The sequence below is a fragment of the Pelophylax lessonae genome (genome assembly GCF_965119305.1).
Source record: "Pelophylax lessonae genome assembly, chromosome: 8".
NCBI lineage: Eukaryota > Metazoa > Chordata > Amphibia > Anura > Ranidae > Pelophylax > Pelophylax lessonae.
The window spans coordinates 294,103,921-294,131,127 of NC_138775.1; the positions used below are offsets into that span (position 1 = coordinate 294,103,921).

The window sequence follows — 27,207 nt, forward strand, 5'->3', positions numbered from 1 at the left end:
CTGCTGTTCCACGTGGGCCGAAAATGAAGTTTATCTGGCGCTCCCTTACCATTGTGTGTCATTCAGTGAGAAGAGTCGGATATTGCTGCCATCAAAGTTATATCACGTCTTCCCATTATATGACATTTATATATTCCCGCTGCATGGGATTCTGTCATGTTAGCTCTGCAGCACGTTAATCTCTCCATTGTATTCAGATGTCACAGCTTATCCGCCGAGCTGGCAGGAGTTTTATACATGTCACATGAGTGTGTGAACACATGGCGGATCTATAGGAAGAGAACATGTAAATACCTGTGCAGAGGAAGCCTGCTTTATATTGTCTACAATGCATGCATTTCTTTCTTTACGTGTGTTTTTTGTTTTTTTTATTAAAACAGAGCTACAGTTTTATAGCATTACTAAACCCAGGAGCCTGCATTCGCTATACACTATATTACCAAAAGTATTGGGACGCTTGCCTTTACACGCGCATGAACTTTAACCACTTCAATACAGGGCACTTCCACCCCCTTCCTGTCCAGGTCAATTTTCAGCTTTTAGTGCTGTTGCATTTTGAATGACAATTGCGCGGTCATGCAACACTGTACCTAAACCAAATTTATGTCATTTTTTCCCCACAAATCAAGCTTTCTTTTGGTGATATTTGATCACCGCAAGGTTTTTTATTTTTTGCTAAACAAATAAAAAAATACAGAAAAGTTTGATAAAGAAAAAAAAAAAAGTTTTTCTGTTTGTTATAAAATTTTGTAAAAGTTTTTTCCTGCACTGATGGGGCTGCACTGACAGGCACTGATGAGGAGGCACTGTTGGGGTGGCACTGATGATGAGGCACTAATATGCAGCACTGATGGGCACTGATAGATAGCACTGATATGCAGCATTGGTGGACACTGATAGGCGGCACTGATAGGCAGCACTCATGGTCACTGATAGGCAGCACAGATGGGCACTGATAGGTGGCAATAATGGGCACTGGTGGGCGGCACTGATAGATGGCAATGATGGGCACTGGTGGGCAGCACTGATAGATGGCAATGATGGGCAGCACTGATTAGAAGGACACTGACAGGCTCCCTGAGCACTGATAGGCATCCCTGGTGGCATGGGTGGGCAATCCCTGGTGGCTCTAGTGGCATACTCTAAGGGTCTGCACTGGTAATCAATGCTCTGATTACCAGCACAGAACCCCCCCTGTCAGGAGAGCTGCCGATCGGCTCTCCTGTACTCGCGCTTGTCAATCACGAACTGAGAAAAGCCGATCAACGGCACTTCTTATTTACTATGTGACCAGCTGTGATTGCGGAACTGCTTTGTTTCCCATGTATCCACGCTGGTTTTCTGTGGGCGGATGACAGCAGATGTGATGCGGCTGCCGTCTTGTTTGACTAAGTATTGGGACCATCTCTTTTGCGGTAACAGCAATAGGCATGTGACAGGTACTCTTTATGGAGAAATATACAAGACTCCACACCCCTCCTCTGCCCTTAAAAGCATTTGATCGCACCTGGATAGGTGTTTTCAAATGCTTTTGATTTTTTAAAAATGGCGCCGTTGACATCCGGGTAATCCGGAAGTGATGTCAGAAGGCCGATCCGGACTTAGGTCTGGTCGATGGGATGGGAGAGCTTGAGAAAGCTGCAGAAGTCGATGGGAGGGTGGGCGTCCCCTTCCGCTGCTTATAAAAGCAATAAAGCGGCTAGTTAGCCACTAGTTGCGTTAACAGGAGTGCCGACAGCCAGTTTTAAATAACGGCACTGGGATGATGCCTGCAGCTGCATATCGTCCCAGTTCAACCACCCCGAGTCCAGTGACATACGGGTACATCGCTGGTCTGCAAGTGGTTATTTTATTTTGGATTCTTAAATCAGCTCTTCACTGTCTTCTAACACAACAATAGAAGAGGTGCATTCTGGATCGGTGCAACCTTGCTAAAACCTTGGGGAGTCGTACTTGGCCCCCACGCCATGTTTTTTTTTATGGCTACATTTTTGCAATTGTATTTAGCCAGAATTATAAAGTAGTTCTTCTCTGCCTGCCCTTGTCTGTGTCTTTTATGGGACTGATAGGGTTGCTAAAGCAGAGCTGATGTTGGGTGACACCAGTCGCAGCCTCTGATATGCTTTCAGCGTTGAGCACAGCATCCAGATTAGGCAGGTGGCAGAGCCTGTGTCACCGATCGCTGTATCGCCTTGTAATGGAAACTTCCTTATCGGCTCCGAGCTGCTATCTCACTTGCTGTTCCATTGTATGGACGTGACACAGCAGCCTAATGGTGAGATGTGTTTTGGATTGTTAGGCTTTGTAAACCATTTAATCACTGATTGGCTGGATGAAAAAGACAATAAGGAGATGACCCCCAAACCAAAACAGTGGTTTTACCTCCTTGCAGAGCCTGCTGATGTGCAAATGAGCTTCTAGTACAACCGTCATTCAAATGTTACATGTAAGCCTTGCCAGATGACGGGATCCATCTGATATCATTGTGTCATCTAATTTATGCAGTTTATTTGACAATTTAAATCCCATTAGTGTTTTCATGCCAGTTTATAATTTGGCTGAGGTATCAGACATGATCCATGGTTTGTTTTCAAACTTCTGCATTCTTTACCAGTTTTTACATGAAATTGTTATGTAACGGTGCGACTACACTGAAAGATGGATGAACATTGTTCATTGTAAAGAAAATACAAATACATCAAAAATTCTGAATGTTTATCATTCCCGAGGAGTTGTGATAAAAAAATGAACTTCAATGAAATATGATGTTCTTGTCAGGGTTCAGGCTCGGAGACCAGTAACCATAGTATAGAGATTCTCACCGACCAGCTCGATAAGTATACAAGCAGGTCACCCTAGCGGATGACACGGGCTCACCCGAGGTTCGAGATCTAGGCACTAACCAGTATTCACTAGTGCTCCTGATGGTGGAGATGGGTTTTTCTGCATGTTAGTACCAGGTCATATAGTCCTCAGTAAGCCCCACCAGGAGGTGAGCATGCTGGGGCCCAGTAACAGACATAGCAGGTAGGGATCGAGCAGAAGTATAGTCAGTAAACAAGCGAAAGGTCGGTAACGAGTGGTTGCAGGTTGGAATCAAGTAGAGGCATAGTCGAGGAGCAAGCCAAAGGTTGGTAACGAGTGGTAGCAAAGATACGGACAACAGCAGGATTGACGAGAGCAAGATATTGGCTGGAAAAGGCAAAATTATCTGGCAAACAGGAAGTACAAAGGCAGGGCTTAAATATGAAGTTCATAGGAGGCCCAAAGAGTTCAAGGTTCAAGAAAAATAAAAAACAAGACACATTTGTTTAAGGAACTAGGTAGGGAGCTGTCCAGCATCTTTGGTGGCTCAGCAAGAAGAGTTACTGCCAGACACAGCAGAGGTTGCAGGTTCAGATCTGAGTCCTGACAGTTCTATATTCAGAATGAGTTGTTACAAGACCATGCTATTTATTATACAGTAGCAGATGTAGCCAGAAAAGAGGAATCTGGCTTTTGGCATTTCTATTGGCTCTCCATTGGCCTATGTTGTATTATTTGACAATCAAGAGTCAACAGGCCATGTAAGTAAAGCCCAAATCAGGCCCCCCTAGACTTCAAGTGTCACTAAACCAATTAATTAAAAACTATTTATAAATGGTGTATTATATGCTGTTCATACTCACACAGTCACTATGAGATTCATTTTCTGTATTCTGTGAAAAACCTGGCTGATCCTGCTGCTCTCTATCTTCCCCTTCTGCCTATGCCCTCCCGCTACTGTCAGTCAAAAACAGCGTAGGTTCGGGGCCAAGCCCCTCTGTCTGTGTCAATGTTTGCAGCAGCGGCACTCTGGAGCACGTCCTGCATGGGTGCCCCCAAGAAAAGCGGCATTCCGTGGGGGCATCCGATGAAGAGGAGGGTCCAGGAGCTCTAATGGGGAACCCCAGAAGAAGAGGATTGGGGCTGCTCTGTGCAAAACCATTGCCCAGAGCAGGTAAGTATAGGCATGTTTGTTATTTTTATTTAAATAAATTGAGGGTTTTCAAACAAGTTAACCTGCCGCATTGGTTCAGTGGGAGTATTCTTTTCAAGCCCCCCCCCCCCAATTGATGCTTGTGACGGAACTGCTTGGCACCCTGCTTGGGTGCCTCCCTCTGCCAAACAGTGCCTCCTGCTCTTCAAACCCTTTCGGCAGACCGAGAGCTAATACCAGCCGGTTTTGTGGTGGAAATGAATGAGGTTTGGAGCATAAAAATTTGCTTGGTGCGCTGAATATTTTGCTGCGCTGAAAAGCGCACTTGTGGATATTAATACGTGCCGAACGCCATTAATCCCTTGTACTGAAAAGTACAATGTACAGCTCTTTTGTATAAGGTTAGCCAAGCGCTCAGCGGCTAGGAAATGAACAGACACGCTTGCTGTAGTCAATTCGATGCCATCTGAAGGGTCTCTCTGTGTGTGAGACTGTGTCCTCCAGAGCAGAGCTAGGTTTATTTACAGAAAGTAGACAAAAGGAAGGGGGTGGCTTTAAGACCACCAATCACAGACATGTATACATTCAAAAGTACAAAAGAAAAGAGGAGTGAATGCCTATGTATGAACATGGCTGAGTGCAGAGACTCCCAACTGCCAGGTGAACAAAGAAACTGTCACGGAACCATGAACCAGACGTACAACAACAGATAAGTGAAAATAAGAAGGCTTTATTGAAAATCAAGCTGTAAAGCAAAAGTCCAAACGGATGGCAAAACCGAAGCAGAGTCTTTGCGAAACCAGAGGTCAGGAGCCAGGAGGGTAGTCAGACGAAGCCAGGAACAGGAACCAGCAGGGTAGTCAGACGAAGCCAGGATCAGGAACCAGCAGGGTAATCAGACGAAGCCAGGATCAGGAACCAGAAGCAGCAGCAGTCTTAGAAGCATGTGTACACAGGAGGACCAAGCAAGGAACTTAAGCCACAGACCTCCTATATATATGAGCTAGGCATCCAGCTCCTCCCAGTGGGAAGGAGGAGCCGCAGAGTGGAAGGCTACAAGAAACCCAGAAACCAAGATGGCCGCCAGCGCATGTCAAACGAAGGAGAACAGCAAGAAGGTAAGACCATGACAGTACCTCCCCCTCAAGGGCCCCTCCTCCGCGGAGTAAAGAACGGTTTCTGAGGGAAGCGTGCGTGGAAGGCACAGAGCAAGGCAGGAGCATGGACATCTGCGGAGGGAACCCAGGAACGCTCCTCTGGACCATAACCACGCCAATGAACCAAAAACTGCACCCGACCGCGGACCAGGCGTGAGTCCAGGATATTGCTCACCTCATACTCCTCACGATTGCCCACTTGGACCGGACGAGGCCGAGGAACCGAGGAAGTGAAACGATTACACACCAGTGGCTTTAACAGGGAGACATGAAACACGTTGGAGATCCGCATGCCAGGAGGAAGCGCAAGGGCATAGGCTACCGGGTTTACCCTGCGAAGCACTCGGAAGGGACCAACAAAGCGAGGCGCCAGCTTGGGAGTGGGCACTCGAAGGTTGAGGTTGCGGGTGGACAACCATACACGGTCTCCGGCCTGGTAGGAAGGAGCAGGCGCTCGTCTGCGATCAGCCTGGAGTCTCTGGCGCTGCGCAGAGGCCTCAAGGGACTTCTGGATCTGTACCCAAGAAGCACGTAGGACGGAAAGGTGATCCTCCACAGCCGGAATATCCTGGGGAGAGAATACCTCCGGTAACACGGCAGGTTGGAACCCATAATTGGCCATGAAGGGAGACGTCCCAGAGGAAGAGTTCACCGCCGTGTTCCTGGCAAACTCAGCCCAAGGCAGGAGGTCAACCCAATTGTCTTGGTGATCGGAGACATAGCAACGAAGGAATTGCTCCAAGGCCTGATTGGATCGTTCTGCGGCCCCATTGGACTGAGGGTGGTAGGCAGAGGAGAAGGAGAGATGAATCCCCAACTGGGAGCAAAAGGCGCGCCAGAACCTGGACACAAACTGACTCCCCCGATCCGACACAATCTCCTTGGGCAAACCGTGCAACCGGAAAACCTCCCTGGCAAAAATCGTGGCCAACTCCTGTGCAGAGGGTAACTTCTTGAGAGGAACACAGTGGCACATTTTGGAAAACCGATCCACAATCATGAGAATGACCGTATGGCCTCGGGATGCAGGGAGGTCCACAATGAAATCCATCCCCAGGTGTGACCATGGGCGCTCCCCGGTGGCTATGGGTTGCAGAAGGCCCAACGGAAGGTGCCGAGGGGACTTACTCTGGGCACAAACGGAGCATGCCGCTACATATGCGGCGATGTCGGAATGTAGGGAAGGCCACCAGAACAGACGTGAAACAGCCCAGGACAGCTGATTCTTTCCAGGATGCCCCGCGGTCTTGGAGTTATGGTAGGTTCGCAACAACCGAGTGCGCAACTCCTCAGGCACAAAACATCCGCCGTTGGGTCTCCCAGAGGGAGCACCAGATTGAGCCGCCAAAATCTGCTCACCCAGGGGAGAGGTCAGGCTGGTGCGAATGGCGGCCAGGATCTGATTCGGAGGTATGACCGAAGTCGGAATCGACTCCTCCCTGGACAGGTCGGAGTACTGCCGTGATAAGGCATCCGCCCTGATGTTCTTGGAACCGGGTAGGTAGGAGACCACGTAATTAAAACGTGACAAGAACAGAGCCCATCTGGCCTGACGTGGTGTCAATCTCTTGGCCTCAGAAAGGTAGGTCAGATTCTTGTGGTCCGTCAGGATGAGGACCGGAACCACCGAACCCTCGAGCAAGTGCCTCCATTCTTTAAGGGCCTGCACGATGGCCAATAACTCCCTGTCACCAATCTGATAGTTGCACTCCGCGGAAGACAGTTTCCGGGAGTAAAACCCACAAGGAAGCAGAGGACCCTCTGGTGTTCTACGCTGAGACAGAAGGGCGCCTACTCCCGTCTCAGACGCGTCCACCACGAGGACAAAGGGCAACCCAGGGTTGGGATGCGACAGAATCGGAGCCGACACAAAGGCGGACTTTAGAGCCTCAAAAGCTCGGATGGCCTCGAGCGGCCAGACCTGGGAATTACTGCCCTTCCTGGTCAGATCCGTGAGAGGCTTGGCTAGCATGGAAAAGTCCCTGATGAACTTCCGATAATAATTGGCGAAGCCCAAAAAGCGCTGCAGGGAGCGAAGACCACTGGGCTGGGGCCACTGTAAGACAGCCGAAACCTTCTCAGGATCCATGGAGAACCCCTCAGCGGAAATGATGTAACCTAAGAAGGTTACCTGGGATCGGTGAAATTCGCATTTCTCAAGCTTACCGAACAGCTTGTACTCTCGTAACCGTTGCAACACTCGTCTGACATCCAGAATGTGGGTCTCCATGGATTCAGAATATACCAAGATGTCATCCAAATAGACCACCACACACTGCTGCAACAGGTCACGGAAAACATCGTTGATGAATTCCTGAAAGACTGCGGGCGCATTGCACAACCCAAAGGGCATAACCAAGGATTCATAATGACCGGTCCTGGTGTTAAACGCGGTCTTCCACTCATCGCCCGCCTTGATCCTTACGAGGTTATATGCCGCCCTCAGGTCGAGTTTGGTAAAGACCGTGGCCCCTTTAAGGCGATCGAACAGCTCGGAAATCAAGGGTATCGGGTAAGCGTTCTTGATCGTGATGCGATTGAGACCCCTGTAATCGATGCAAGGCCTCAACTCACCGCCCTTCTTTTTCACAAAGAAAAATCCAGCCCCTGCCGGGGACGAGGATTTGCGAATGTGTCCGCGTGAAAGCGCCTCCTTCACGTACTCCTCCATGGCCTCATTCTCCGCTACCGACAGTGGATAGACCTTGCCACGAGGAGGAACGGCACCAGGTTGTAACTCGATGGCACAATCGTATGGGCGGTGTGGAGGTAGGGCAACCGCGCGCACCTTATCGAATACATCCCGGTACTCCTCGTATTCAGGAGGCAACAGAGAGTCCGAGGAAGTACACAGCAACTTGACAGGCCCATGGATGCAACTAGCCCCACACTGTGGTGACCACGAGAGGATCTCGGCCGATCTCCAATCGAAAGTCGGATTATGCTTCTGGAGCCAGGGTACCCCAAGACCACCGAGTAGTGTGGAGACGAAATAACCTGGAAGCAGACCGACTCTCTGTGAACGGCACCAATGGTCATCCCCACTGGAAGGGTCTCATGAGTCACGTGTGGCGGCAGAAGGGGTCTGCCGTCTATCGCCTCAAGAGCCAGTGGAGAACCTCGGGCCTGCAGAGGAATGGAATTGGTGGCAGCGAACACACTATCAATGAACAAACCACCAGCACCAGAGTCCACCAACGCCTGGGTCGTCACTGAGCCCCCGACCCAGGAGAGGACAACAGTGATCAGTGGTTTGTCAACACGGGAAACCGCGGACGAGGAGACTCCACCCAAGATCTGCCCTCGACAGGATCTCAGGTGCGAGCGTTTCCCGGACGGTTCGGACATGCCAACCGAAAATGCCCACCGAGACCACAGTACATGCATCGGCCCTCGCGTCTCCGGAGTACCCTCTCCCCCTCGCACAGGCGAGCAAAGCCCAGCTGCATGGGTTCATCCCCAGCCAAGTCATCCCCAGGAGGCGTGGGAGGAGAGGGAGGCACGGGTGGGACTGCAAAGGTAGGCGCCAATCTGTTAGGAGGCCTCCGCAGACTCTCCTTAAAGGAAGGTCTCTCCCTGAGTCTGGTGTCAATCAAAATCAGGAAAGAAATAAGAGACTCGAGCTCCACTGGTAGGTCCTTAGCTGCAACCTCATCCTTCAAGGCATCCGAGAGACCATGAGAGAAAGCAGCGACCAGAGCCTCATTATTCCAGCCCACCTCTGCTGCCAGGGTACGAAACTCAATGGCGTATTCAGCTACGGATCGTGAACCCTGTCTGATGGACATAAGGAGCTTCGCAGCAGAGGCAGCACGAGCCGGCACATCGAATACCCTCCGAAGAGAAGCAACAAAACCAGAAAACTCGGCAACCACCGGATTGTTGTTCTCCCATAAAGGGCTGGCCCAGGCCAAGGCCTTGTCCGAGAGCAGCGAAATTAAGAAGCCCACCTTTGATCTCTCAGTAGGAAAGGCATGTGGCAGCAACTCGAAATAAATGCCCACCTGGTTAAGGAAACCTCGGAGCGGCAGTAGGAGCGGGCCCAGGAGCGACAACCGACCCATCGGCAACGGGAGCGAAATGAGCCGTGCGTTCAAGCAGGATTTGCAACGCCACGGCGAACTGACCCAACAGGTGAACCTGCTGATCAAGTCTGGCAACCAGCGTGGGTAGCGAGGATGGCCCTGTACCGTCAGAATTCATGGCTTGGTCCTAATGTCACGGAACCATGAACCAGACGTACAACAACAGATAAGTGAAAATAAGAAGGCTTTATTGAAAATCAAGCTGTAAAGCAAAAGTCCAAACGGATGGCAAAACCGAAGCAGAGTCTTTGCGAAACCAGAGGTCAGGAGCCATGAGGGTAGTCAGACGAAGCCAGGAACAGGAACCAGCAGGGTAGTCAGACGAAGCCAGGATCAGGAACCAGCAGGGTAATCAGACGAAGCCAGGATCAGGAACCAGAAGCAGCAGCAGTCTTAGAAGCATGTGAACACAGGAGGACCAAGCAAGGAACTGAAGCCACAGACCTCCTATATATATGAGCTAGGCATCCAGCTCCTCCCAGGGGGAAGGAGGAGCCGCAGAGTGGAAGGCTACAAGAAACCAAGATGGCCGCCAGCACATGTCAAACGAAGGAGAACAGCAAGAAGGTAAGACCATGACAGAAACATGGCTGCACCTGGTTTCTCATGGACTCAGCTACGCTAATTCACAAGCATGCACTCATCATAACCTGTTAGTGGATCCCAAATATGGTTCATATAAACCATATTTGATAGTGATCATGCTATTGTTCCAGTGAATGGGACTTTATTATATCTGCAAAAGACAATATGCAGCAGTATTTCAGTCATATGGATCAAATATGACAGAAAGATGCCATCCATTAATCCTGGTAAAGGGCAGATATTATAAAAGCGATAAGAATTCCACATCACAAACATATCTCCGCAGTGAATACCGGGGCCCCGGATGGCGGATATATATTTGTGCAATGGATCTCTCCTTGCACTGCCATAAATCAGGCTACAAGTATTGTGCAATCCCATCTAATGGAAGATTTCCACTAACAGGTCTTTCATCAATGCCAGTTAAAGCAATATTCGCTGTGCATAGCGATTACCGTTAAACTGTCACTGGGAGACATAATGGCAGTTTAACTAAAAATACATCCTAAAGAAACGTCCACATAAATATGAATAAAATTTCCACAACAGTTTACCCCAAACATCGTACAGGCATACCAGACAAGATGTTGGGAGAATGACTCTTTATTGAAACTCAGACACATACTTTATACCCCACAGGAAGACATTCCCCTCATGAGGATATTAGCATGACAATGCAAATGTCAAACACCAATCCAATTAACAGCTAACAACTAACAGTGATCTCAATTAACCACTATAGACAAGACCTATTTCTGACATATGTTGCTGACAAGTTAAAATGTTTATTTTTTGCTAGGAAATTACTTAGAACCCCCAAACATTATATATATTCTTTTTGGCAGAGACCCTAGAGAATAAAATGGTGGTCGTTGCAATATTTTATGTCACACTGTATTTGCGCAGCGGTCTTTCAAACACAATTTTTTTTGCTTTAAAAAAATAAACTTCAATGAATTTTAAAAAATGAAACAGTAAAGCATAATGTGAAAGATGATCTTACGCCGAGCAAGTAGATACCTAAAATGTCATGCTTTTAAATTGTGCACGCTCGTGGAATGGCGACAAACTACGGTACTTAAAAATCTCCCTAGGCGGCGCTTTAAAAAATGTTAACGTTTACCTGTTTGAAGTTACAAAGGAGGACTAGAATTATTTCTCTCACTCTTAACGATTGCAGCGATAACTCACGTGTGGTTTGAACACTGTTTACATTTGTGGTCATGACTTGCGTTAGCTTTAGGGCGCGAGTATGGAGAGATGGGGCACTTTAAAATTGATTTATTTATTTTTTTCCTTTTTATTTTATTTTATTTTTTCACTTTTTTCCTTTTTTTTAAATAAAAATTAAATTCTGATCACTTTTATTGCTGTCACAAGGAATGTAAACATCTCTTTTGACAGTAATAGGCAGTGACAGGTACTCTTTATGGAGGGATCTGGGGTTTAAAAGACTCCAAATGCCTCCTATGCACTTTAAAGTATTCAAAGCTCCAAGATTGGAGATTTTAAATACTTTGGATTTTTTAAAACTGGTGCCATTGGCTACTCAGTTAACCGGCAGTGGCGTTGCTTCCGGGTTACCACATCCGATACCCGATCAAAGCTAATTCCAGCTTTGTTCGGGTCACCAACCAGCCAGGGGACGTGTCGAATGGTGGCTCAGGTCTCCCGGTGGGTCAGGATAGCCCGGGCGAGCCACGGGAGGAGGGATGTCCCCTCCCGTTGCTTGTAATAACAGCCGAGCGGCTGCTTAGCCGCATCGGCTGTTATTACAAGAAGGCTGACTGTCCGCTGTAAAAAACGGTACCTGGGTGATGCCTGCAGCCAATGACGTACGGGTACTTGATTTGGTGGCAAGTGGTTAATAAACATATAACATCCCGAAATTGTTTGCTAACGAGGTGGAGTGGACACAATACTAGTAGACAGATAGAAACAGTTGACCCAATTACCAATGGGAGAGACACAAACTTGTGTATTCTGTCCACTAGACAAGTCATCAGAAGACATACAATGTCCCAGCAGTCTGATACAGTGGAATTCTTTTATCTTCATAGATCTCTTGAGGATTATGGTTGATAAATGCTTCTGTCCCAAGTGAAGGAGCCTCTCCAACCCAGTCTGTAGGAGAGCCACCATATTCCCTCTGACCATTATTGTCAGTTACCTTGGTGGAGGCCGAAGTGCTGAGAGGGCTTCCCTTGCAGCTCGGTGCGGATCACCCCTGGTGGTGAAACAGGAGATGACACGTCCCAAGGAGCACTGGATGCGGATGGATCCCGGATGGATGGATGGATGGATGGATGGTGATTAGGACCGCTTCCAGGAGATCTATAGATGCTCAGAGAAAAGAGACAAGGTTAATGCCAGGCCGAGGGTCATACACAGTGAATCAGTCCGAGGAAATGGAGGTACAGAGGGGTAAGACAAGGAGAGAATCCGTGGAATCCAGGCCGATGTAGGTACACAGAATATCCAGCAGAGGTATGGTTCAGGCAAAGAGTCGTCAGGCAAGCCGAGGTCAAACAAGGAGAAGTGCAGATGGGTCAAGGAGCAAGCCGGGTCAAAAGCAGGAACGCAGATAAACAAACAGGACACAGGTACTAGAGCTGATGATAAACCAGCACTGAAGCACAGCCAGAGAGTGCTTTATATAGGGCCAGGGCTGGGGAGATGGGCGTGGTGACACACCTGATCTGCCTCCAGCGTTCTATTGTTGCTGAATGGCAATTCCTTTCCTGACAGTGCCCCCCCCCGAGGGGCAGCCTCTGGATGCCCTACGACCACACTTTCCCGGAAACTTGTTGTGAAACTCTCTCAGGAGTTTAGGAGCATGTATGTTGCCTAATGGTTCCCAAGAATTGTCTTCCGGCGGGTATCCTTTCCATTTGATTAGATATTGAGTGCGATTGCCTTTCTGTCGACAATCTAGGATGGTCTCGACCTCGAATTCAGTCTCCCCTTCTACCGAAACTGGAGGAGGTGGTAACTCTTCTCTTCCAGGGTAGGGGCTTGGTATCGCCGGTTTAAGCAGCGAAGCATGAAACACCGGATGGATCTTAAGAGAGCCAGGCAGGATTAACTCAAAGGCTACAGTATTCACTATTCTTTTGACCTCAAAAGGACCGATGAATCGGGGCCCCAACTTCTTGGATGGGCAAGACAATCTTAGATTAACTGACGAAAGCCAAACCTTGTCTCCCACCTTGTATGCTGGGTTCTCCTTCCGTTTGAGATCACAGAACTTTTTATAGGCCTGTTGTGCCTTCAGAATATTGTCCCGTAACAACTGGAGATTAGCTGCAATGGCCGCTAGCCGATCATGGACTGCGGGAACCGTAATTTCCTGATCCAGATTGGGCAAAAAGGAAGGATGGAAGCCATAATTAGCCCAAAATGGGGTTTGGTTGGTTGCGGAGTGCACAGAATTATTATAGGCGAACTCCGCGCATGGAAGCAGGGAGGTCCAGTTGTCCTGAGCACTGGTGCAGAAGCATCGGAGGTACTGTTCCAGGGTTTGATTTGTTCTTTCAGTTTGCCCGTTGCTTTGTGGATGATAAGCAGATGACAGGGACACTTCAACCGCCAAAGATTTACAGAGCTCCTTCCAGAACCTAGAGGTAAATTGAACGCCTCGATCCGAGACTATATTGTTCGGAAGTCCATGAAGCCTGACCACCTCTTTGATAAATGTATTGGCTGTCTCCAAGGCAGAAGGGGTACCCATCATTGGTAGGAAGTGAGCCATTTTAGTGAGTCGGTCTACGACCACTAAGATGGTAGTAAACCCTTCTGAGGGTGGAAGCTCGACTATAAAGTCCATAGATAGACCCTTCCAGGGTAGTTCCGGAATTGGCAATGGTCTTAACAGTCCCCATGACTTTACTTTTGCCCCCTTGTTGCGTTGACAGGTGATGCAGGAATCTACATATGTTTTGCAGTCCTGGTGTAATTTAGGCCACCAAAAGTGGCGTTGAATGAGTTCGAAGGTCTTCCTTACCCCAAAATGCCCTGCAAGTTTGTGGTCATGCAAGGTCTTGAGGACCATTAATCTCACTTGTGTGGGAACAAAAATTTTCTCCTGAAACCAGAGGAACCCTTCCCGCTTATGTAGAGATTCGGCTTCTTGTCCTGTATAATGGGTAGAGGCTTGCTGAATTGAGGACCGTAAGTCCGTATGGATCAGAAAAAAGTTTTGAGCCGACAGGATGGTATTGGGCTCTGTTGTATCGGGAGTGTCTGGAAACATCCGGGACAGGGCATCCGCTTTTCCATTCTTAGACCCTGGCCTGTAGGTAATGTGGAAATTGAAGCGGGAGAAAAATAAGGCCCACCTGGCTTGCCGAGGTCTCAACCGTTTGGCAGCCCTCAGATATTCGAGATTCTTGTGGTCAGTGAATATCATAATAGGGTGCACTGCCCCTTCCAACAGGTACCTCCATTCCTCCAGGGCAGATTTAATGGCTAGAAGTTCTCGATCCCCCACATCATAATTCCTCTCAGGAGGTGACATCTTCCGAGAGAAAAATGCTACTGGGTGTAGTAAGGCCTTTGTGCCTTGTCGCTGGGACAGAATAGCCCCCGTGGCTACTTCTGAGGCATCTACCTCGAGAATGTAGGGTAAAGCTGGATCTGGATGTTGAAGAATCGGAGCGGTCACGAACAGGCTCTTTAATTTATCAAAGGCTAACTGGGCCTCTGGCGACCAGCGGAAACGGATCTGCTGACGTGTTAGCTGGGTGATGGGTGTGACAATTGTTGAGAAGCCTTTTACGAATCTTCTGTAGAAGTTAGCGAAGCCCACAAATCGCTGAACTCCTTTCTTATCCGTGGGGGCTGGCCACTCCAAAATTGCCTTCACCTTCTGAGGATCCATCGAGACGCCCTCTGTTGAAATGATAAGCCCCAGAAACTGAATAGATCCTCTCTCAAATTCACACTTCTCCAGTTTCACGTAGAGCCCATGTTTCCTCAGGGTGGTTAGAACTTTTTTAACATGAATCCGATGAAGTTCTAGAGAGGGGGAGAAGATCAGGATGTCATCTAGGTAAACAATTAAGAAGTTATCCAGAAATTCACGGAAAATGTCATTTACCAGATGTTGGAAAGTGGCCGGGGCATTGCACAGCCCGAATGGCATGACCAAATATTCATAGTGGCCAAAACGGGTTCTAAATGCAGTTTTCCACTCATCCCCCTCTCGGATGCGGATAAGATTGTATGCCCCTCGGAGGTCTAGTTTAGTAAAGACTCGAGCATTCCGGAAGCGCTGGAACAATTCTGGAATTAGCGGGAGAGGGTAGCGGTTTTTAATGGTAACTTTGTTGAGTTCCCGGTAATCAACACAAGGTCTTAACGTACCGTCCTTCTTCTCCACAAAAAATATTCCAGCGCCAGCTGGGGAGGATGAGGGCCTGATGAACCCCTTTTTCAGATTCTCATCGACATAGGACCGGAGAGTTTCTAATTCCTTTTCAGATAGGGGGAAGATCCTTCCAAAAGGGATCTCAGCCCCTGGGAGAAGCTCAATGGGGCAGTCGTAGGGCCTGTGAGGGGGTAGAACATCAGCTTTCTTTTTGTCGAAAACATCCTTAAAGTCCCGGTAAGCTGCAGGAATGTCTTCGTAGGAATCTGAGGCCGGTTGGACGGCTAGGCAAGTGGCAGGAGCTTGGGATTCAGAAGGGAAGCAATGATCCAGGCAGTATTTGGATGAGAAGGAAATCCTCTTCTTAATCCAATCAATCTGTGGATTGTGGGCTTGGAGCCATGGTAGGCCTAGGATGACCGGGAATAAGGGAGAGGACAGGACATCGAAGCGGAGGAGCTCTTGATGACCCGAGTCCGTGGTAGTAAGGACCGGGTAGGTCTCCCTGGTCACGGGTCCGGAACTAGGCAGGGATCCGTCGGCCAGGAAAACTTGAAGCTGTTGCTCCTTGGCTTGCAGGGGTACCCCTAGCTTCGCAGCTAGTGTACAATCCAGGAAGCAACTGCAAGCTCCGGAATCAATAATTGCCGTGAGCTGGATCCTCTCTTCTGCTACCTGTAGGGAGACAGGAAGGATAAGGTGAGCAGGGGATGGCTCAGAGACCTGACAGTTCGGGACAGACCGTGAACAGCACTTACTAGGCCTCACAGGGCAATTGCGGAGAAAGTGTCCGGAAGCTCCGCAGTACAGACAGAGGTTCGCCTGGCGACGGCGTTGTCTCTCTTCGGGGGTCAAGGAGGAACGAATGAGCCCAATTTGCATAGGTTCCCCGTCTGCCGGGGCATTGACAGCTGGTCCTGGTAGAGGAGAGGCCATAAATGGGACCTTTGGCATGACCCACGTGGCTCGAGACCCTTGAAGGCGTTCTGAGCGTCGCTCCCGCAGACGCCTATCCATTTGGATGGCAAGAGCGATTAGATCCTCTAAGGATGCAGGTGTTTCTACCCGAGCCAGCTCGTCTTTTAAAGCTTCCGAGAGGCCATGACGGTACTGGTATTTTAATGCTGCCTCGTTCCAGTCCGTGTCGGCTGCCCATCTACGGAAGTCTACCGTATAGTCCTCGGCCGGGCGTTTGTTTTGCTGGAGGGCATGCAGGGCCGATTCTGCTGTGACCGTACGCTGGGGATCCTCGTATAATTGGGCCATAGCCTCAAAGAAAGAGTTTGTGGAATTCAGGATTGGACTCTTCTGTTCCAAGAGATTGTGTGCCCAAGTCTGAGGTTCTTCGGCCAGTAGGGAAATTATGAATCCTACCTTGACGGACTCAGAGGAAAAGGTCCTAGGTTGAAGGGCTAGGTATAATAAACAAGCATTCTTGAAGGCCCTGAATTTCCTACGCTCCCCACGGAAGCGTTCCGGCGTGGGCACCCGTGGTTCCGGGGGCGGAGCTGAAGCCGAATGGCCGGAGCTAGCTTGGTCCGGTTGGGCCGGAGCCGGCAGCGAGCTAGTGGATGGCTGATTCGGATCAGGTGGAGGAGAAGGGCCGGCCATGTTGAGTACTCGACCCTCTAGCTGGAAGTACCCATCTTGTAGCCTTTGCACAGCTTGGGTCAGGGCTGAAACCTGCTGGCATAGGGCCTCGAGCTGGGAAGCACCTCTGTCGGCCTCTGACATGGCTGGTTTATGCTGTCAGTTACCTTGGTGGAGGCCGAAGTGCTGAGAGGGCTTCCCTTGCAGCTCGGTGCGGATCACCCCTGGTGGTGAAACAGGAGATGACACGTCCCAAGGAGCACTGGATGCGGATGGATCCCGGATGGATGGATGGATGGATGGATGGTGATTAGGACCGCTTCCAGGAGATCTATAGATGCTCAGAGAAAAGAGACAAGGTTAATGCCAGGCCGAGGGTCATACACAGTGAATCAGTCCGAGGAAATGGAGGTACAGAGGGGTAAGACAAGGAGAGAATCCGTGGAATCCAGGCCGATGTAGGTACACAGAATATCCAGCAGAGGTATGGTTCAGGCAAAGAGTCGTCAGGCAAGCCGAGGTCAAACAAGGAGAAGTGCAGATGGGTCAAGGAGCAAGCCGGGTCAAAAGCAGGAACGCAGATAAACAAACAGGACACAGGTACTAGAGCTGATGATAAACCAGCACTGAAGCACAGCCAGAGAGTGCTTTATATAGGGCCAGGGCTGGGGAGATGGGCGTGGTGACACACCTGATCTGCCTCCAGCGTTCTATTGTTGCTGAATGGCAATTCCTTTCCTGACAATTATCCTGTACAAGATTAATATTATACCTTTCCATCCACTCCAGAAGGGAAGCTTTGTTGTCCTTATTCAGAGAATTAATCCAAGCCTCGCTCTCAACGTCCATGAAGTGGTTGTCCATCATTGGAGAATGATCTGCTCTCTCCATAGGCCATAATCATTGGGTAGGAGGCTTTCCCATAGTCCTCTCCAAAAGCCCCTGTCCTGGTTGGGTCTGTCACAACTCTCATTAGCAGTATTATGTAAACCCCCACATCAGATGTCAGTGGCTGCATAAATGTACCCCCCCCCCCAGCACGGGTCGTCAGGGGTTACTTGACCACCCGCTCCCATGCTACTCTTTCTTTTTATCTCTATCCCCCATCTGGCTTAGACTATACTTGCTTATTAGATGGAGATCGCTCTGCCTGACAGTCCTGGCTTTATTTTAGTGCCGGGTGCTAAAAAACAGAGGACGTTGCAGTACCTGGCACCCTGCTGCCACTCTGCAAAGTGACCAACAGGCGGTGGACCCAGCCCAAGACACGATGGGACACAGAGAGCCAGCGGGCCGCATTTTGGGCACCAGGGTTGTACACACACTTCTATGATTTGTGTGGGGCATACCAGTCTTGTCTGTGTTGTATAACTGCAACCACCGTGTTAGAATGAAAAGTAGTTATTTCTCTTATATCCTGAAGGCTTTGTGCAGACCTAGGACTTGGCCCTCTTCCCCCATTGTGATGTGCTATGGCCAGATGTAAATAGTTTAACACCAGCTCAGCTTTGACATTACTTAAAATGAAGTTGGTTTACCCGCAGAGGCCACACAAGAAGAAGAACAAAAATCATATTTCACAAGAAGCACAAAGTACGGAAAGGCACGCTATTGTTTCCTCCACATGTAAACATCGGAGCGCTTGTCAGGAAGGTAGAGCGTGATTGAATATGATTACAGGTGCAGTAATACAGCTGTACCTATATCTCCCGTGACTCCATAAATCAAATACCGCACTGCCTGTTCATTCCCTGGCAGAGCAGCTGACTTGGCTCAAATTATAATGGCTCCTTTGGACGACTTTAGTTAGAAAGATAAACAATTCTCTGTTGCAACATGATGAACGTTGTTAATTTCTCCAGTTAATATGCTTCCTTTAGCCATCCTTTACTGTCTGTGCATCACATAGCAAAACTGTTCTCCAGCTAGATTAGCAAGATATGCCAAAAAGGCTCACAAAATGACTAAAATACCCTTGTCAACATACAGCTAAAAAGCACTGCGTTGAATGGGGTCCTAAAGGGAAGTTGAGATAACAGTGCTCAGGCTGAAGGGTCTTCCACTCACACTTTGATACAGTACATGAAACACAGCTGATAACCCAAAGTCATCCAGTTACAAAGATATTTATTTGCTACAGTGTAAATACAGGATAAATAGGCTTACGCGTTTCGGCCGTGAGGCCTTATGGCACTTTTCCACTGCAAGTACCAGCTCGGCTCTACTCGGCCCTGCTTGGCCCTGTTTTCTTTTCCACTGCCGGTGTTGGAACGGTTCGGTATGGTATGGTTTGCTTTTCCACTAAAGTAGTACTAAAGTTAAGTGGGTGGGATAACAAAGGGGGGGGTGGGATTCTCTGACCAATCATTGGCTAGTAGTGACTGCATGCAAAGGATTGTGGGATATGGTACCGGGTATGGTACCTCTTGGAACCACAATCGAGGTGGTACTGTTTTTGAGAGCCGTACCGTTCGGTTCCATGCAGTGGAAAAGCGCCGCCGTACCGAACCGTTCCTAAACCGTACCATGTGGTACCAGCAGTGGAAAAGCACAAAAGCGAGCCGAACCGTTCGGTTCCATGCAGTGGAAAAGCTCCATTAGTCACAGGTATGACTAAGGCCTCATGGCCGAAACGCGTATGTGTATTTATCCTGTATTCACCGTCTAGCAAATAAATATCTTCGTAACTGGATGACTTGCCAACTAAAACACCCTCATCAGTCTTAAAGTATTACTAAATCCACATCATAAAAAACGATCAATAAATGGTGTATTATTTGCTGTTCATACTCACTTAGTCACTATGAGATTCTTTTTCTGTATTCTGCAAAAAAACTTGGTTGATCCTGCTGCTCTCCATCTCCACTTTCTGTCCATGTCACCAATTCAGCTAGGGATTTTGCAGCTGTGGTGACCACTCTGCACATGCTCAGTTTTTAGTAAGTTTCTATGTTGAGCATTTCCTGCCTATCACATTTGAGCAGCCCATGTGACTATAGAGTCACACATGTGGGCGTATACACAGTGGTAAATGACAGCCCACTCTTCTCTCCATGCCCACTAACCAGCTAAACACAATGGGGGCCGGATATTACATGTCAATTAATGGAGGCTTCACCTCCATCTTATTCTAAGACACAGGCTGGAGGGGCGTGACACAGCCTGTGACTGACAGAAATCCGCCCCACACCATATTATTGCCAAAAAATAAAAATAAATAAAGCTTTCATTTATTTGATATACATTTTTTATTTTTACTCTGTATTCCAAAGGCTGTTTTTTTTTTTAATTTTGATCATGAGACCAGCAGCAGAGGACTAGAAGCTCCTCCTGCTTATGTTTACTTGCAGACAGGCTGGGAAAGAGGTGGGTCATGTGACAGCTGTATATCAAGTATAAACCAACAAAGTTGCGCAAACTGTAAAAATGAAAATATAAGCAATATAATAAAGTCCATGTGAAAAATGTTGAAAAGGTGAAAAAGTAAAGAGAAAAGTAAAAAGTTCATATGCAACTCCAACACCTCACTGTACAGTTTCTATTGCCGGCATACAATACACCCACGCTTCACGGATCAGTGTAAACGTGGTGATGTCAGCACGAAGCACCGCCCTACATGTTTCATCATAGAAGACGTCTTCCGGGGGAACCGTGCTGGCAATACAAACTGTAGAGTAGGCATGTGTTTTTTCAGATGGATGCAAATGCAACCTTTTAAACCCTTTTAGAAAAGTAGTAAATGGTTTTACACTATTGGAGCATCTTTTTCCACATACATATCGGTCTATGGCTACTGGCGTGACTGGTTGGGAGATGAGGAGAGGCAGCTAAGGTCCCATAAAGAGGAGAAGTAACTTGTCACGTGGTTGTGACCATTGCCTTTTGGACGTTGATAGAAATAGAAGGTCACTTTAATCTGGTAAGCACCCTTAACAAACAGGGGTGGCGGTAAAAACAACAAAAATGACAAAAATCTTTCCCTTTGTTAGTAAACGCGATAACTTTTGCGCAAACCAATCAAAATACGCTTTTTGCAATTTTTTTTACCAAACATAGGTAGCATAAAACAAATTGGCCGAAAATGTTAAAAAATTTTGATTTTTACATTTTTTTGGTGGAATTTCATATAAAAAAATGTGAAAAATATTATTTTTGCTAAATTTACGCTCTTTTTTTGTTTATAGCGCATGATCAAAAAATCGCACAGGTGATCAAATACCACCAAAAGAAAGCTCTGTTTGTGGGAAAAAAGGACGCCAAATTCCTTTAGATACAGCGTTGCACGACTGCGCAATTGTCCGCTAAAGTCACGCAGTGCCGAATCGCAAAATACCCCCTGGTCAGGAAGGGGGTAAAATCTTCCGGGGCTTAAGTGGTTAAAGAAGATTTTTAATGTTTTTAAACTCTTTTTCACCTTTTCAACATTTTTCACGTGAACTTTATTATATTGCTTTTATTTTCATTTTTACATTTAGCACGACTTTGTTGGTTTATATTTGGTTTACCATGTTTATATCACATGGTTATTTATTATTATTATACAGGATTTATATAGCGCCAACAGTTTGCGCAGCGCTTTACAATGTGAGAGAAGACAATACAGTTACAATACAGTTCAAAACAGGAGGAACTAGAGGGCCCTGCTCATTAGAGCTTACAATCTAGAAGGGAGGGTCAAGTGAAACAAAAGGCAATAACCGTGGGGGATTGGTTGATGGAGAAAAAGGAGGTACATTTGTTAGGGGTTGGTAGGATAGGCTTCTCTGAAAAGGAGGGTTTTCAGAGATTGCCTAAAAGCTAATAGAATAGGAGATAATCGGACAGATAAGGGTAAGGAGTTCCATAGGATTGGAGAGGCTCTGGAAAAGTCCTGGAGGCGAGCATGGGAGGAGGTGATGAGGGAGCTAGAGAGCAGGAGGTTTTGAGAGGAACGAAGAGAGCGATTAGGTTGGTATTTTGAGACTAGGCTGGTGATGTAGCTGGGGGCTAAGCTGTGGATGGCTTTGTAAGATGATGTTAGTACTTTGAATTTAATTCGTTGGGTGAGCGGAAGCCAGTGGAGGGCTTGACAGAGAGGAGCAGCGGACACTGAGCGATTGGTAAGGTGGATGAGTCTGGCGGCAGCATTCATGATGGATTGAAGGGGGGATAACCTGTGTAGAGGTAAGCCAACGAGAAGGGAATTGCAGTAGTCGAGGCACGAGATGACCAGGGAGTGAACTAGGAGTTTTGTTGTGTCTTTGGTTAGAAAGGGTTAAGTAGCTGCCTAATTTTGTTTTTAGTGTTGCATCACATCGTTATTTTGCAATTATTATATTGACAATAGCGCAGTTTCTATAAGAATTGACAGCTGTATATCAATTAGGAAAAAGGCACATAGATGTTTTTTTTTTTTTAAATTAAAATAATTACAGTGCTGTCATCCACTTATGGTGCTTTTCCACTGCATGGAACCGAACGGTTCGGCTCGCTTTTGTGCTTTTCCACTGCATGGTACCACATGGTACGGTGTAGGAACGGTTCGGTACGGTACGGCGGCGCTTTTCCACTACATGGAACTGAACAGTACGGCTCACTTAAACAGTACCACCTCAGTTGTGGTTCCAAGAGGGCTGTACCGGTACCATATCCCACAATCCTTTGCATGCAGCCTTGACTGTTTGTCACTACTAGCCACTGATTGGTCAGAGAATCGTTGCTATCCCACCCACTTACTTTAGTGGAAAAGCAAACCGTACCGAACTGTTCCAACACCGTACCATGCATTGGAAAACCAAACAGGGCCAAGTGTAGCCGAGCCGGTACTTGCAGTGGAAAAGTGCCAATAGATAAATAGAAGGGACAATGTCAATTAAAAATAAATAGTGTGTGTTTAGTATCAGTTTAAAGCTGAACTACAGTCACACAATTTTTATTGAAATATATTCTTTAGTAGCCACAAGGGATATAAATTCACTTTCTACACACCAAATGCCTTTGAAAATCTAGATATTGACTTTTAAAAGTTCTGTAGATGTGACATAATCACTGTGCTGTAGATAGCCTATGTCGAGAGCAGAGCTGTGAGAGGAGCCCAGTAGGCCCCACCCACTACTACAGGCTGCCTGTAGAAAACTTCAGTAGGGGGCAGAGACAGGACCAGCCACCCTGCACAAGGAGAGAGAGCAATGGTGAGCGGTCTTTTTTAAATGAAGTTCTTGAGGCAGTTTAGGGGTTGTTCCAAGCTGGTTCTCTGCAAAGATCTGGAAGAAATGCACAAAGCACACCAAGATTCAAGTAAGAACACATATGATGAATGGATTTACTGTAGACAATATTTTTTTAGCCTGTAGTCCAGATTTTAGAGCAGGGTTTCTCAGCCAGGGTTCTGTGGAACCCTTAGGGTTCCTCCTGAGGTTGCTAGGGGTTCCTTGAGCAATGGGCAATTTCTGCCTCTCAGATAAGTTTCCAATGTCTCCCCCTCTTCATTTTGCATTCCATTACCTCTGTCATGGGACTGCATCAAACCTTTGGCTTTTATGATCAGGTACATTAAGGTGATAGGAGTACCATGTAATCTCTGCTCAACAATGTGGTTTTGATCGAGTGGAAACCCCCCCCCCCCCTTTTCTTACTAGATGTTTCCAATGACACCATAGTTCCTTGTAGCTATCTGTAAGGGGGGTAATTCTTCTCAATGATGACACAAGTATGGAGCATTCTTCCCCCTGACTGTCACACTAATGTGTCATGAGTTGTAGATTTTAAATTTTTGCAGGGGTTCCCCGAGACCAGAATTTTTTTTTTTCAAGGGTTCCTCTGTGTGGAAAAGGTTGAGAAAGCCTGTTTTAGAGCATAGAATCAACGTATATTGATCAGACTTTTTTATTTATAATCATCCTTGGCTTTCTTGCTGCTCTGAAAATCTCAATCGTTCAGTACAAGAAGGAATCCATTTTTGGTTATATATCGTTACCTTAAGATGATTGGACACTGGGACTTCCCTCCAGTATATCCGTATAATCCCACCCACTCTATGAGATCCAGTATTTTGCTAGTGTCCTTAGGTCATGGACCACTTTTACTGTTTGGGAAGATTTTTCTATATTTTCACCAGATTTCCTTATTGTTTCAGAAAGGGAGTGTTGTGCTTCCTCCAATAGTTTTCTCTGAAGGCGTTTAAGGTACCTCAGGATCGTGTTCATGAGTCGGGGAAAAAAGGAAGAGTGAGATTGGTCAGTGAATGTACAAACCCGATTCCAAAAAAGTTGGGACACTGTACAAATTGTGAATAAAAACAGAATGCAATGATGTGGAAGTTTCAAATTGTAATATTTTATTCAGAATACAACATAGATGACATATCAAATGTTTAAACTGAGAAAATGTATAATTTTAAGGGAAAAATAAGTTGATTTTAAATTTCATGGCATCAACACATCTCAAAAAAGTTGGGACAAGGCCATGTTTACCACTGTGTGGCCTCCCCTCTTCTTTTTATAACAGTCTGCAAACATCTGGGGACTGAGGAGAGAAGTTGCTCAAGTTTAGGAATAGGAATGTTGTCCCATTCTTGTCTAATACAGGATTCTAGTGGCTTAACTGTCTTAGGTCTTCTTTGTTGCATCTTCCTCTTTATGATGCGCCAAATGTTTTCTATGGGTGAAAGATCTGGACTGCAGGCTGTCCATTTCAGTACCCGGATCCTTCTTCTACGCAGCCATGATGTTGTAATTGATGCAGTATGTGGTCTGGCATTGTCATGTTGGAAAATGCAAGGTCTTCCCTGAAAGAGACGACGTCTGGATGGGAGCATATGTTGTTCTAGAACTTGGATATACCTTTCAGCATTGATGGAGCCTTTCCAGATGTGTAAGCTGCCCATGCCACACGCACTCATCTCACCCCATACCATCAGAGATGCCGGCTTCTGAACTGAGCGCTGAGAACAACTTGGGTTGCCCTTGTCCTCTTTAGTCCGGATGACATGGCGTCCCAGTTTTCCAAAAAACTTCAAATTTTGATTTGTCTGACCACAGAACAGTTTTCCACTTTGCCACACTCCATTATAAATGAGCCTTGACCCAGAGAAAACGCCTGCGCTTCTGGATCATGTTTAGATATGACTTCTTTTTTGGCCTATAGAGTTTTAGCTGGCAACGGGGAATGGCACGGTGGATTGTGTTCACCAACAATGTTTTATGGAAGTATTCCTGAGCCCATGTTGTGATTTCCATTACAGTAGCATTCCTGTATGTGATGCAGTGCCGTCTAAGGGCCCGAAGATCACCGCCATCCAGTATGTTTTTCTGGCCTTGACCCTTAAACACAGAGATTGTTCCAGATTCTCTGAATCTTTGGATGATATTATGCACTGTAGATGATGATAACTTCAAACTCTTTGCAATTTTACTCTGAGAAATTCCTTTCTGATATTGCTCCACTATTTTTTGCCGCAGCATTGGGGGAATTGGTGATCCTCTCCCCATCTTGACTTCTGAGAGACACTGCCACTCTGAGAGACTCTTTTTATACCCAATCATGTTGCCAATTGACCTAATAAGTTACAAATTGGTCCTCCAGCTGTTCCTTATATGTACATTTAACTTTTCCGGCCTCTTATTGCTACCTGTCCCAACTTTTTTGGAATGTGTAGCTCTGATGGAATCCAAAATGAGCCAATATTTGGCATGACATTTCAAAAAGTCTCACTTTCAACATTTGATATGTTATCTATATTGTATTGTGAATAAAATATAAATTTATGAGATTTGTAAATTAGTCCATTCCTTTTTTACTCACAATTTGCTCAGTGTCCCAACTTTTTTGGAATTGGGTTTGTAAATATGCAGACTGCATTGAACAGTACATGGTGGGATAGTGCGAACAGAGGATTTTTACAGGCTCAGAGTTTACCTTTTGAGGTTTCTATCACCTGTGGTCATGAGCTTTCGGCTGAAGAAGGGCTTAGATAAAAGAATTTAGTGCTCGATTGCTAAGCTTACCCTCCATAATTCTGTCAAGAGTGTTGAAGTTTGTGGCTACCTCATACCAGTCACTTTTCTTTCAGTCATGGGGTTCCAGTTGAGGTAGTTTGAGGCTCTAAGAAGAACACACTTAGGAGGGTTCCTCTAGGTACTTTGCAGGCACTTCCGATGTTCTTCTGGGACCAAAAGAGGCCACTGTACAATGACGCATCATTATAACACCATCAGGCTGTGAGAAGATATTCTTGTATTGCTGTACGTCTCCTGAACTCCCACTCTGTCCGGATGTTATCCTCTGTTTCTTCTCTTACAGATTCTTGTTCTTGTTTATCCAGTTATGGTATATCTTGTAGTAATTACTCACATTTCAACTGGACTTTTTCTGTAATGTTGAAGACGTTTTGTAGCTTTTCCAAATCTTCATGTTCTAATGAGTCTTGGAACATACCTCAGTATTTATATCTACACATGTAACACCTAAAGCCAATCACCGTGGAATGTGTCAAGGAAGATGTTGATTGTTCAAGAACAGAATGTTTTTTGTGTCTTGGGTTCATGTTGATTCATGCTATTTCTAGGGAAAGAAAAGTGCAATGCTTATTTATCCGTAAAAAGAGGAGATGCAATGCACGTGATTACATTTGAGACTGTTTGCTTAGTGTGAGTATCTTGTAGTGGGAAGAGTGTCTATCTGTTGTGATTTTCTTTTTTTTTTTTTCTTTTTATTTCCTAGGCAAGCAGAAATTGCAACAAGGTACGCAAACTTCTCTGACGGTGTCTGCAGACCGGGCTACTCTTTCGCAATGATGTCTGCCATCTTTCCAAAGTAAGGAGTGCAGCAGATTTATTTTCATTTTTGGGTGGCGTCCAGGCCGTCCATTTTTAGCTGTGTTTTCTTTTGATGTGATACACCTGTGGTTTTGGCCTAACTCTTTTGGAAACTCCTTATAAATTTAAGCCTAAATATAGTCTATAGTCACCTTTTCATCTCTTTTATATCCTGTAAACCTACATGTTATGAATGGTAACTGTTTTTTGGTTTGGGAATGCCTTAACCTCCCTGGCGGTAATCCCGAGGGTGGTTCAGAGGTTCATTTTCAGTACCAAAAGCAGTAACCCCGAGCCACACTCGGGATTACCCTGTAGTGATATTTACCTTGTCCCTGTGATCCCCTGATGTCCTCCCACTGTGTCCTCCGGCCGAACCCGGAGATAATAGGGCAAACAGAAAGGAAGCCGCTCAGGTGTATGCTCAGAACCTGGTGCTCTTGAAGGTTTCTTGATGAAATCAATAAGTTTCTTTATTCCTCATAGATAAAGCAGACAGTGTACAGACGTGTCGGGTTGACGCGTTTCACGATGCTGTAGATCGCTTACTCATAACCACACTCAAGTGTGGTTATGAGTAAGCGATCTACAGCATCGTGAAACGCGTCAACCCGACACGTCTGTTTGTACACTGTCTGTCTGCTTTATCTATGAGGAATAAAGAAATGTA

At 46.6% G+C, this 27,207-nt stretch overlaps 1 protein-coding gene across 5 annotated transcripts in view; it reads left to right on the top strand.

Annotated features, from left to right (window-relative positions):
- Positions 1-27,207, top strand: part of ST3GAL3 (ST3 beta-galactoside alpha-2,3-sialyltransferase 3) — a 742,392-nt gene that overhangs the window by 462,859 nt on the left and 252,326 nt on the right. For all 5 annotated transcript variants that reach the window (XM_082265014.1, XM_082265013.1, XM_082265016.1 and 2 more), the window contains one exon: positions 26,443-26,535. In XM_082265014.1, the coding sequence (XP_082121140.1) occupies positions 26,443-26,535 (93 nt within the window). The remainder of the gene's footprint in view (positions 1-26,442; positions 26,536-27,207) is intronic.